The sequence below is a fragment of the Chelonia mydas genome, chromosome 21 (assembly GCF_015237465.2).
Source record: "Chelonia mydas isolate rCheMyd1 chromosome 21, rCheMyd1.pri.v2, whole genome shotgun sequence".
In the NCBI taxonomy this organism is placed as follows: Eukaryota; Metazoa; Chordata; order Testudines; family Cheloniidae; genus Chelonia; species Chelonia mydas.
The window spans coordinates 10785401-10798799 of NC_051261.2; the positions used below are offsets into that span (position 1 = coordinate 10785401).

General features: G+C 51.6%; 1 protein-coding gene across 1 annotated transcript; it reads right to left on the reverse strand.

The window, feature by feature from the left end:
* Positions 1-27: 27 nt before the first annotated feature.
* SPDEF (SAM pointed domain containing ETS transcription factor) lies at positions 28-11750 on the reverse strand. The gene is made up of 5 exons (XM_043533310.1): positions 11265-11750; positions 7683-7880; positions 7405-7452; positions 5453-5593; positions 28-4459 (listed from the first exon to the last, which is right to left on the reverse strand). The coding sequence occupies exons 1-5, from the start codon at positions 11728-11730 to the stop codon at positions 4281-4283; spliced, it is 1032 nt and encodes a 343-aa protein (XP_043389245.1). The 5' UTR covers positions 11731-11750; the 3' UTR covers positions 28-4280.
* Between the last annotated feature and the right edge of the window lie 1649 nt (positions 11751-13399).

Below are 13399 nucleotides of genomic sequence, written 5' to 3' on the forward strand. Positions count from 1 at the left end.
TTTGCCTTGTTATTGGGGGTGTTAAGCATCACTGGGTCACCTCTTTAGTCAGTGTCCTTACCTGCTCCCTTAAAGGCACAGTAGTCCAGGGGGACAGGAGGTCTGATTGTGCAAAAGCAGCACCTAGGTGTGAGTGAACATTTTCACACAGCCTCATGCAAGAACGTGCCTCTGCCCTAGCAATAAGGGAAAGGGATGGGGGAAAGCAAAGGAGGATCTAGGGACCAAACTGGCATGTGATTATGGGTTCCCAACTTGAGACACCCCCAAAGGTTGCAGGGCTGGAGTGACAGATGGCAGAAGGGCAGCTTTGTTTGCCTTTGACATCATGTTGCTATAGCAGAAATCAAGGTGGACAGCAGCAGCTGCTCCCTACACTTAGAGTTTGTTACTACTGCCCCGCAGCCTTCATACACACACACGCTCTTGGACCGTGCATGTTCCCTGCACACATATAGGGACGCACACACACGTTCTCATACACAGAGGCAAGGAAACACTTACTTTGCACATATCCGCATACACCCTTTCCACTGCAAACTGAAAAAAACAACAACCCCAAAACAGACTAGACCATTGTTCATTGTAATAGAGAGGAGGTTACTGGATCGATCCTCGGCTAGGGGAGGGGTCTATTAGCCACTTGATTCACATCAATTTTCCCCCTCTTCATTACACACACAAATAATCACATGGCACAAATTTCACTGTTTTTCAGAAGACACAAAGCTGTCTCCCTCCACCCCCAACCCCCGCAAGGCATCAGAACTTCAAGGCAACGAGATACAACATATGCTGGGAATCTAAGCACTTGAGCTCCTACTCTGACATGTAAACAATACAAAATTATCAGAAGGAAATACAAAGGCAGCAGCCAACACAGGCAGCTCTTTTAAGTTAAAAAAACAAAAACAAAATAAAACATGTATGTATATTTTTCTTTAAATTCTTACAAAGGATTTGACAGATAACCTTGTCTCCCTTCTAAATGCTTCATTTGAACCTGGACCACAACGTCTCAGCAGCCAAAACCAAAAGAAAACAAATGAAAAAATTATAATATAAAAGATCAACATTACCAGGTAATTTGGCCTGTTATGAAATGTACAGTTTAAACAATCCTCTACCCTCTGTCCAAATTCTAGTGTACTATAATCTTGTCATCTTCTGTTGATTTGTTTCCCTGTGGGAGTAAACTGCGGAAGTGTAAAAAAAAAGAAAAATCCCTTTAAAAACAGGTACAAGAATAAGGCAGTCAAGAAAGCCCTGTGCAGTGCTGGTGGGTCTCTGTCTAGTTCTTAGCCGACAGATGTCCATACGTAGTTGGCAGTCTGAGCAGAAAGATTAAAGACTGACTGGGGCAGAGAGATCACACACAGGCTGAGCCAAAGTGCTGGCTATTTTGGGGGTGGAGGTTGGAATGCAAACCTTGATCTGAATTTTGCAAATGGCTCCATTCTTTATAATGCGCTGAATCAAAAAGCCCAGATTCAAACACCTTGGGGACTTTGAAATCTGGATCCAAAGTCTGCAGCCTTGAGCCCATATTGGATGGAGAATGACTTCCTTAGTCAACGCTAGAAGGGGGACTGCCAGATGGGGACTGAAGCTGGAAGTATGGGGATAGGAAAATTTGCCTTGTTGATACCCAGGCTATACTGTCAGTCTTCAAGATGTCTGCCCCAGCCCCTTTCAACACCAGTGAATTCCCTTAATCACCGGCCAGATTAAGGAGGCAGAATACAGCCTTACTGTAAAAACAAGCTGAACCTCTGGTCACCAAAAGTTAACCCAGTTGTCATGCTGCACTCTACCCACTTTTGATTACTCTGTGCTCCGAGAGCAGGCTGGGTCTTTCTCCAGTCTTTGCTTGCCCAGGGTAGGCAGCAGATTTCTCACAAACAGGCTGGTGGTGTCACTAGGAAACTAATCAGCACAACTGGGGCATAAATGCCACAAGTTGTGGGGAGGAAGGGAACCCTGCCCAGTGGCCTTTATTTTGCCCGCCGTGGGGCAGCACAGAAGGGATGCAAGATACACTGGTCCCACTCTGTTTGCAATCTACTCTTGCTTAGGAGATTGGCCAATGAGCAACCTGTCCAGCAGGCAAAGCAACATACTACACAGCCTGCTGATTCCATGCTTCTCAGAAGAGCTTTTTGGTGTTACCCTGCTGCTCAGCCAGATGGCCTTCTCATGCATCCAAGTGCCAGGGTGTCCCAGCTTTGGGTCAGCGTGAGCCCTGGCAGAAGGCTGCTGTGTATGATCCTATTGTCTTTCCTTTCAAATGAGCCTTTCTCACATCCTGCACATGGGTGACTTTGTCCTTTCACATACAATGCCCGAAAATGGTCACTGCAGCCATTCAAGTGTACACCACAAACTGGCTAGTTCAGTCGTTTCAGATCCAAGTCGGGTGTCAGGGGTTTGGCCCAGTTAGGCAATCCCCGAGTTAGAGCCCACCCCGTGATCAGCCATGCTTGTCTTTGGTTTACAGCTGGTGCTGCTTTTGCCAAAGGCAACAGGAGATGAACTGGGGTAGGTAGTAGCAGAACTTGACTCCAAAACAACATTTGGGCCAGATTCTGATCTCATTTACACCAATGTGAATCCAGAATAACCCAGCTGAAGTTCAGAGAGTTACTCCCGATGTATACTGGCCTAAGTTCAGAATCTAGTTCTGAAGTATGATAATGGTGCTAAGGAATAAGGCACCCAGAAAAAGGGAAGCAGCCCACTGCATGTCTCAGGGGGTCAGTTGGACACAATGAACTTGGCTGAGCGATTTTCCAGATATAGCAAGGCACATGCTTCAGAACTGTTTTTCCGTAAGGAAGAGAAGCAGGACAGTTGAGAGGTTCTTGGACACCCCAGCCAGTTATGCAGCTGCTACCCAGCATCACACGCTACAGGACGATTCCACTGCTTCCGACTGCTGACCCACCTCCAAACGAGCCCACGAGGGAGGAGAATACTTAGCTGCAGCATCTCCAGCCAATAACCCTCAGTTCTTCTGGCAGTCATCTACACCAGAGCATTGCTGCTCTCTGCCAGCTCGCAGCGCCCCTCCACACTGGGTCATCCCTACACCACCACACAAGGCTGGGGGGCGTTGCCTAGTTGATCACATGCATACAGCAAGGGGCGGGGGGAAGACTGCCAGTTAATTATTAGACTGACCAGCTACTTTTCTAGCTCAGAGAAGGATAGAAGATCACCCCTTTAAGGAACAGATTTCAGTTAGGGTATTAGTGAGGGAGTTGTCCCATTAAAGAAAGGCTCTGGACTGGCTGACGGGGAGTGGGGCGGGGGAGATTACCTCTCCTCCCTGCCCAGAGAACAGCTTTAGACCAGGAAAAAGCAAGACCAGTAGAATTGCCATGACAATATCCTTGGGATATTTCAGGACAACTCACGCTCCCCACCTGGAAGGGGAAAGCATTGCCGAAGGGAGACTGAATCTGATTATCACTAGATGTTGTGCGGTATGTGTGTGGGGTGGGTCTCTTATCAATCTTCAGGGCACACAACTGTCTTTAACTGATGGGGATCAGGAATAAACTTCCCCCGGGGGCAAGTTACCCATCACTGCAGGGATACCTGCACCTTTCACTAAAGCAGGGGTGGCCAGCCAGGGTCAGAAACAAGGACCAGTGGTTTGATGCAGTATGACAACTCCTGTGTTCCCACAGCGGGGACTTGTGGGCAGGACTCCTGGGTTCTACCCCCAGCTGTTTTGCTGCGTGACCTCCAGGGTGTCATAAATCTCTGCTAAGTGGCATCTGGCCTGGTGGTGCCTCTCACACAGCCAAAGACTTGAAAAGCTGCAGGGGGAAATTTAACCTCATCCACAACAGCCAGACGTAACTTCTATTGGTTTGACGTTGCTTGCAGGCAGCATCCCCTCAGCCCCTGCACCCCACCCAATTGTTATGCCCTCCTCTCACACACTTGATTCCCTCACACCGCAGCTTTAGAGGGAGAAAGGGGCTTTTTACACAAACTCATTGGCCCCAGAATTAAATGTATACACACTATTTCACAGGCAGTCCATTGCTAGGCAGGGGTTCTTCCCCCCAACACACACTCTTTGTAGCCTGGGGGAGGTTGGAAGCTCTGAAGTTCATCCGGGAAGTTTGATGCATTTCCAGCCTCTTGCACAATCCTAGACTTCAGCTTTATTATCAAAGGTGGATCTCTTTTTGGAAGTGGGTGGGAGGTGCTGTGATTACAGGGATCCCACCAGGAGGTCAGTCCATTCCCCTGCTCCTGCCCCCTTCTCAGACGGGATGTACAAACTGGTAGACCAGGCGCTGGGAGATGTCAGGTTTCCGGATGATCCCTTTCTTGTAATACTGCCGGATGGAGCGGCTCAGCTTGTCATAGTTCATGGCGGGCCGGTTCTTCCGGATTCCCCATAAACGAGCCACCTGGGCAGAGTCCTCGATCTTGAATATGCCTGAGAGAGGAACACGCAGAGAAAAGGGAGGCAAAAATATAGGATGAGGACCCAAGGTCACCGAGAGGCCGCGTAATCTAGTGGGCAGAGCACAGGACTCGGGAAATTTGGGCTCTAGTCCCAGGTCTGACACCGCTCCACTGGGGGGATGCTGACAAGTGACTCCCACTCTCCGTGTGGCTGTTTCCCCTCTCACCCTTCGTCTGCCTTGTAAAGTCTTTGGGGCAGGGACTCTGTGGGCACGTCGAACACAGGCAGCGGCAGTGAACCTCTGAGCCCAGCTCAGCAAACTCAGGCTCACGGGGTTCATGCTAAGAACAGCTGGGAGGACGTTCAGCATCGGGCTCGGATGCCTGGGGCAGGGGGCATAAGCGTCAGAGCCTAGGCTGCAACGTCTACATAGCTACACGTCTACAGCAGGGTGAGCCCCATGAGCGTTCGCCTGTCGACCCGAGCTCAGAGGCTTGCTGCCGTGCGCTGGATAGACACAGCCGCCATGTGCAGAGCCGAGCATGCTCGGGCTTTGATCTAGGCGCGACAGGAATCCAGGATCAGGAGCCCAGTTTCACCAGGAAGGAAGTTTAGGGAATGGAAAATAGAGCTTGGGTTCCCACAAACCCACTGAGGGATGGAGTTTGGGAAAGATAATGGGAGACTCAGATTTGTGTCTATGGCAATGAGTACCTTAGTCATACAGACAGGGAGACACCCAAGCATACCATCTGATTCTGATCTTGCTCACACCAGTGTAAACTGGGAGTCACTGGGCTTGATTTTCTGGGTGCAAAGAGAAGAGCAGAGCAGAAAATCTGGCCCTGTGGATTGACGGAATGACGACAGCAGAATCTGGCCCAGAGAGCTCTGTGACGGAGGACCTGCCTGGGTGAATACTCGTGCTATGAGACTCGACACTGTGGGGCCTGGGGGGCGGGGGTTGTGCCGCAGATACAAAAAGTGGCTTGGAGTTCCCCAGGAGGAGTCAACGGCCCCCACCTTTCTCCTTATTGAGCCAGCGAATGAACCGCCCATAGTGATGAGGCTTCAGCAAAAGCTCTTTGAGGAACTGCCAGAGGTGGATGGGCTGGCCCGAGCAGGAGGAGTCCACCTCGCTATCCGTCCAGCTCTCGTCACCCGCTGCGGCAGAAAGGAAGCACATGCCAGCTGTCAGTCAGTCGCTATCAACACAGGAGCGAGTGGCTCTGGAGACTGGGAACAGAGGGAGTCTTTCCCCTTCAGCTTGCCCAAGTCATCGCGACTCATCAGTGGCCAAAAATTGCTGCCATCTGATGAGAGGAAGGGTGGTTCAGTGGGCAGGGCAATAGCCTGCAACTTGGGAATCTGAGGCTGAGTTCCCTACTCTGCCACAGACTCCCTGTGTGACCCTCGGCAAGTCACTTAGCCTTTCTGTGCCTCAGTGCCCCAGCTGTAACCTGGGGATAATAGCCCTGCCCTGCCTCCCAGAAGTGTTGTAAAGACTGAGTTTGTCAGCCCTTTGGGGCAGGGACCATCTTTTTGTTCTGTATTTGTACAGCGCCGAGCACAGCGAGGTGCTGGTCCATGGCTGGGACTCCTGAGTGCCACAGTAATAATACATTAATAATAAATACACACCGGATTATCAGGCACTCCAATATCAGGGATATGTAAGTATCTGGGATAGATCTGATAGTCATGTCCCCTTTGGGCTTGTTATTAACCAGACTCATTTTTGACAGGTTTCAGAGTAGCAGCTGTGTTAGTCTGTATTCGCAAAAAGAAAAGGAGTACTTGTGGCACCTTAGAGACTAACCAATTTATTTGATCATAAGCTTTCGTGAGCTACAGCTCACTTCATCGGATGCATACTGTGGAAAGTGTAGAAGATCTTTTTATATACACACAAAGCATGAAAAAATACCTCCCCCGACCCCACTCTCCTGCTGGTAATAGCTTATCTAAAGTGACCACTCTCCTTACAATGTGTATGATAATCAAGTTGGGCCATTTCCAGCACAAATCCAGGTTTTCTCCCCCCCACACACACATGCACAAACCCACTCTCCTGCTGGTAATAGCTTATCTAAAGTGACCACTCTCCTTACAATGTGTATGATAATCAAGGTGGGCCATTTCCAGCACAAATCCAGGGTGGAGAAAACCTGGATTTGTGCTGGAAATGGCCCAACTTGATTATCATACACATTGTAAGGAGAGTGGTCACTTTAGATAAGCTATTACCAGCAGGAGAGTGGGGTGGGGGGAGGTATTTTTTCATGCTTTGTGTGTATATAAAAAGATCTTCTACACTTTCCACAGTATGCATCCGATGAAGTGAGCTGTAGCTCACGAAAGCTTATGCTCCAATAAATTGGTTAGTCTCTAAGGTGCCACAAGTCCTCCTTTTCTTTTTACTCATTTTTGACTCATTAGCCAGGCTGTTATTGACTAATAAATAGTGTATTATAATTACCACTCTGAGAATTAATTATGATTAACATATTGGTCCTGATTAAGAGAGAAGCAACCCCTGAAATAACTGGAGACCCAGTCACTGAATCATAAGAGAGAAACAGGTTCACTGATCCCCAGCTTCCCTCCTACCCAGTGATGAGCTGCCAGAAGCTGAAGATTCGGGTCCTTCAGTCTCTCCGGGTCTTCAGCGGCACGTTCTTCACTCGCTCTGGGTCTTCGGCAGCACCGAAGGGCCCCCCGCCGAAATGCCGCCGAAGGCGTGCAGTGCCGCCGGGTGAGTACAAATTCACAGGGGGAGCCGAGAGCTCGGGCGGGACGGGCAGGACAGGAGTTTGCCCACCCCTTTAACAACCGTTTCTCAACCAGCTGCAAAATTTAACAACCGGTTCTAAACTGGCTGAAAAATTTAACAACCGGTTCGCGTGAACCGGCTCCAGCTCACCACCATTCCCACCCCTCCTCACTTCCTGTCCTTGGCAAAGGTGGGAACTCACCACAGTATCGCACTTCTCCGGGCGTAGCCTTTTCCTTCATCCAGGCAGCTGGAAGGGAAGCACGGTCGGCGTCAGAGAGGGCGCGAGCGTCACGCGAGGGGAGCAGAATCCACCCACTACAAAGCTCACCATTCCCACGGGTAACATGGGGGAGAGAGACAAATGTCCCAAAGAAGCATGAATGGGTCCCAGCTAACTGGGCATCAGCCCCCCAAGCTTTTCAGTTGAGGAAACTTTGCCACGCTCACCCCACCTCCTCCAACTCCGCCAGCATGTACCTGATTTCCAGATGTCCAGGTGAGCATGCAGCACGTCCCCGCACACCAGGGAGCGCTGACGGAACTGCTCCTCTGACATGGCACACAGATCCTTCCCAGACAGGTCCTGGAAAGATTTCCCGATCTGGGGCAGTCGGTACTGGTGCTCGGTCCATAAGATCCACTTCTGGACGTTTCCTGGACTCCAGTCCGCCGGATCTGTGGAAGAGAAACAAAACGCCCCGGTCCTGGTGAGTGGGGCCAGGGGACACTTCCCCTCCAGAGAACACTCAGCAAGGGTTACAACAACAGGGAACACAGCACCCTTCCCATGCTAAAAGAGAGGGGAGCTGCCTCGGCGTGGAGGAGCAGTACTCCCTGCCCATTCCCCCTCCTCCACGGCTGGGGCAAGGAAACTACCCCTCCAGTTTCAATCTACTTCAACCACTGGAAACATGGATCTTTGATCCTTTCCTGGGTTCCCTGCCTCCTTCTTTGCCCATCCCCCTGGGAACCAGGTCCCCTTCCTGTCAGGGGAACGCCCCACCTGCAGAAAGTCCCTGCCTTTACTGGGAGAAAATTCAACCCCAGTCAACAGATTTCAAAACCACAGGTCATGGGGGTGCGGGGCAGGGGAAGGGAGCATCAGAAGCACCCTTCACCTACAGCACAGGGGAGCCTCCCCGGTGCAGGCCCGGCCGAGCTGTAAGGAGCAAGTCTCTTTGCACCAACGCCAGCAAGCGCACTTTCCAATGAACAATCCAATCAGGAGAACAAGACGGACCGCATGCCCACGGTGGAAGCAACAGCAGCATGACCTGTCTGAAGGGCTGGTTCTCCTAAAGGGGCATATTTGTCCTCCGCGTGTCAAATCACTTTGTTCCCCATCGCCACTGTTTGTGAAACAGCGACACCCTCTGGAAGAGCACCTGGCTCAGGGGTGCCCAGCAGGGCTGTGCATCCAGCCAGTGGCTACTGCTTGCACACATGTGATAGGGCAACTCAGCTTCCCACATGCCGCAAGATACAAGGCTTCAGCGGATGAAAATCAGCATAGCCACGCTGACTGCCAAAGGGACCAGTGGAAGAGCCAGTCCAATGTTCTTAATGCCTCAGTGCAGTGGCTTTATAGATGCTTAAGAAACCCCACAGGATACAAAATATTTCAAATGCAGCGAGAGACCAGCCAGAGTTCTGCGGTGGTTCTGAGCTTCAAAGCCGAGAGAGTTTGGATCTGGGACTCCGGTTCAGGCCCTGATCCAGCTTTAGAGGTAGAAACCCTGCGAGTTATTTTAGACACCCCTCCCCCAAAATATATGGGGGATCCTCAAAGGGTATAAATTCACACAGCTCCATTGATTTACACCAGCTAAGGAGCTGGCCCAAAGTTCGTCATGCCAAAGGAACTCATCCTAGTAAACCAAACATACCTGCCCGCATCTGGAGACTTTGCCACCTTTGCTCTCTGTCCCAGTGCACCTTGCAGAGTCCTTTACAATCAGTGCAAGGCAGCGGTTAAAATGCGCAGTGTAGTTTTGATTATCTAGCTGGGACTCTCTGTTTCCGGCTCCAGCCGTTTCTCCTACAGGCCCCAGATCCCAAACCCCACCGCTGTTTGCACTGTCCGCTCCGGCATTGGGACAATGAAGTGCTGTTTGCAGGGTCCCGAGCTCACTGCTGGGTTTGGCTCTTCAGAGAGGATGTGCAAGGTGCACTTTTGCACCATTGGAGTGAGAAGGCCACACTTCGACCCTGCTCCTGCTCCCACTGAATTCAGTGAGAAAGTGCCCTTTGACTCAGACAGGAGCCAGCTAAGGCTCCTTTGAAGATCAGATTGTTCATTCTGGTTCCTACTAAATCCCGTCACGACTGGTGCCAGATGGCTGCAACCCTGTGGTAGGCTGCTTGTAACTCAAAGGCACTTCCACAGATATCTCATGCCATTGCATTTAAACACATGCGCCAGATGATTTTAGAGAGAGGTACGAACCACAATGCAACGTTTGGGTCCAGATGCTCAACCCCCACACCATAAATCAAGGGTATTCGCATCGGGGGAGGGGGGGTTGTTCCCTTCCCACTGCGCCACTATTCCCTGGCATGACTTTTTTTCCCCCCCCATGGTGCGTGTGGCACTTTAAAGTTTCACTATCACACCCCTGCAGCCCAATCCTGCTCCCTGTTGGCGTCACTGGCAGTTTTACCATTGACGTCAATGAAAAGCAGCCCCATCCCCACTCCCTAGAAGAACCACCTGAGAAGACAGTTCTGTTAGACACTCAGTTTTCTACCACCAGCTCTCCCAAGTGGGAAATTAGCCAGGAAGAAAGAAGGAAACCCATCCAGCTGCTCCCTTCCTCACCTGCCGTCCACTAGCTTAACACACGTGACTTCAAAGACACTTTTCTCCCCTGGGGAAGAGATTCCCCCTGCAACCCAGTGAATTATATTTCACATGGTCATATACATGGGAGATGGGGAAAACCTTCTAGTCCCTATAAATCCAGCTGCCCCAGCCCCTGGGGAGACCAGAATGTTCTGCTCGTGGGAAGCTTCTAGAAGACTGATTTAGGAAATATGAGGCCATGTCTACACTCTTGCTACTACAGCAGCTGGGCTATGGCACTGCATCACTGCAGTGTAGACACTTCCTATATCGACAGAAGGGGGATTTCTGTTGATGTAGGTAATCCACCTTTCCAGTGGTCATCGGAAGAATCCTACACTGGGGGTTAAGTCGACCCAACTACAGTGCTCAGGGTGTGAAATTTTCGCAGCCTTGAGCAATGCAGCTAAACCGACCTAAGTTTTAGGTGCAGACCGGGCCTCAGACTCTTCCACCCCCTGCCCTCACCTGTTTGAAAACATTTGGCACTGCTGGGATCCAGATGTGCCAGATGCTGCCGTCTCAGGGCCTCACGCACACCCCACTCACTCTATTGCAACCCAGCAGAACGGTTTGATTATTTAAATTCCTTTCAAATAAAAGGGTCTGAACAGAAAAAAGGAATCCACGTGGCTGTTTTTGCTTCGGCGAGTATTGTGCCGGGGAAGTCCACAGAGGCCAGCGGGGGTGTCTTTCCTTCGACATCCCCGGCCCCTGGAAACGCGACTCAGCCCTGCCCTGGAGGAAGTGAGGGGTGAGGAAGGAGCCTGGCCTCCATGGCCCAGTCAGTCTTTGACCTCTCTGCTGAGAGTGCCAACAAAGAGGACAATTAGGACCTGACCCAAAGCTCACTGAGGACAACAGAAAAACTTCCAGTGCCTTCAAAGGGCTTTGGGTCCAGCCGTTGATGCCGGCTGCGCTGTGGATACCAGTGTACACAGCACATCCCGGTGCTCTCTGGTAACTGTGGAGGGCCAGGAACTCTAGAGTCACTCCATGGACATCCTGAACCAAGAGCCACCGATGCCTTTCACCCACTGCCGAGCTGAATCCGAACCAGCAAGCGAGAGGTGACAAGCTCCACAGCTCAGTCTGGAGCCCCCCGAGCCTCCGGCCTCCCCACAACAAGGCGCTGAGCTCTCCCTGGCTCCCTATTCCCCCCCCCCATACACACACAGACACAGCGTGAAAATGGAGATACAGAAGGGGGCACCCACCTGCTGCAATGTTGAGGAGCTTGCAAGCCGTCTCAATGTCCTTTAGCACTTCGCCCACCACCATGCTCTGCACCTGCTCCAGTGAGTGCTCCTCCAGGTGGAGGCTCTCCTGGTAGTCCATGTCGGGGCTCAGCCCCAAGCCCTGGCTGTCGATGATGGGACACTGCTCTGGCTCCTTCTGCCCTTCGCCCCTGCCCCCTTGGCCGCTGTCCTGAGGAGTCTCCCCCAGGCCCTTGGGCACCCAGCTGGTGTCCTCTGAGTAGAGCATATCGAAGTAGTGGAGGTAGAACGTGGGCAGGGTCTGCTCGGGTGTGGCCGGGGGGCTGGGGCTGTCCAGGGAGCTCCAGCTCCGGGTATCGGGGTCTTGTGCGGCTGGGGGCTTCTCCAGGCTGGTCAGCAGAAGGGCTTCCTGCAGGGCAATCCGGCCATGAGGCAGAGCGGTCAGCCCCTGGCCTGCGCTGCCCATCACTCTGCCTGGGTGCGTCTCCAAGTCTGTCAGCCACCAAGGGGTGGAGAGAGAAACAAACCAACAAGCACCAGTCAGAAAGGGCTGGGGCTTGATAATAATTCCTGCCTTTCTGCCCAGTGGTCAGGCACAAAGGGGGAAAGCTAAGCCTGTTAGTGGGAAAGAAGCCTCCAAAGAGCCACTCGACGCCCAAAGAGACCCCCAGATGAAAACAGGTTAAATAGCTCTTCGCAGGCCTGGGTGACTCCTTCGCTTCTGGGTCATTTGGCAATCAGGGGGGAGAAGGGGAGCGGGGAAAAGCCAATCTGCCTGGAACGATCAGATTCCAAATGTGAGGGAGAGTCACCCTGACCAGGGTGCTAATTTTCTGGAGGGTGTAGGAAGGAAAATGGTGCAGGGCAAATAAACCCCTTCCCGCAGTCGGCTGGGGTGGGTGGGTGAGCTGAAGCTTGTTTGAGACAAAGAAGCCATCAGCCTCGCGTGGGGAACTGCGCATTCCTTGGGAAGAAAGGGACACACAACCAGAGACGGGGGTGTGCCTGGGGAGTCTGGCCTCTGAGCACCCTGACTTGGACAGGGAGAGCATCTCTGGCAAGAACCTGAGCACAGTGGTCACAGCCACCCAGTGCAGGGCAGGGGAGATGCTGCTTATGGCAGGGTTAGACAGAGCCCTGTATCTCAGGCAGAACATTCCCCCTCACCGCATCTGCTCCAGGCTGGGCCTCCGAGCATCTATCAGTTAAAACAACAGAGACAAGGCCCATCTGAGTGGGGCAGGGACCACCTTTTTGTTCTGTGTTTGTACAGTGCCTAGCGCAGTAGGGTCTTGGTCTGGGACTAGGAGTCAAAGGCACTGCAATAATACAAATCAACAATCATCATAAATAAATAAATAAAAAATTACCCGAGTGTAACCAAAGGAGCAGCCCTTTACACAGGCTTCCCGTCACCCACACACCCAGGGCACGTCTACACTAAGCGAGGGCTGCTGGACTCCACGAAACAGTTGGTTCTCTCTTGACTTTGCTATGGCTCAGAGCCTCGTAAAGCCCCTCACCATGGCTGCTGGGCAGATTCGAGGCATTGCAAGGGATTCTAAACCCTGGCTTGCTGCAATGTCTTTTCACCTAAGGCCAGGTTTACAAGGGGGTTTAGGCACCGAACAGCGAGACAGCTATTGAGATTTATATAAAAGCACCTAAGCAGGTTCAGCACAGAAATCCCATTTGATGTCACTGGGAGTTAGCCATGTAACCTGCTTAGGTGTTTTTCACTAGGTGCCTAGATGCATTGTTAGGTGCCTAAACCCCTTTGTAAGCCTGGTCCCTATCGTAGACAGGGACTGGGAGTGATGTCCTGAAGGACACTGCTCTCCCCATGGGGATTCTCTAATGAGATCTAGGCCTCGGTGAATCCATTACTTTTGCACCCAAGGGCAGCTCACACTATTACAATGCCATCATCATGAGATCTCCAGTCACTAGGGGCTTGATCCAAAACCCACGGATGCCAACAGTAGTTCGGACCCTAAATGGGTGAGGCACTGGTATTTCAGGCATCACAGATCCCACAGGGATGAGCGTGTTATAAAATCCCTACACAGAGTGGCTGGAAATTAGACTGAGCCCCAGTTATAAGGCAGGCATCCTATTGCTCATGTCACTTCCAT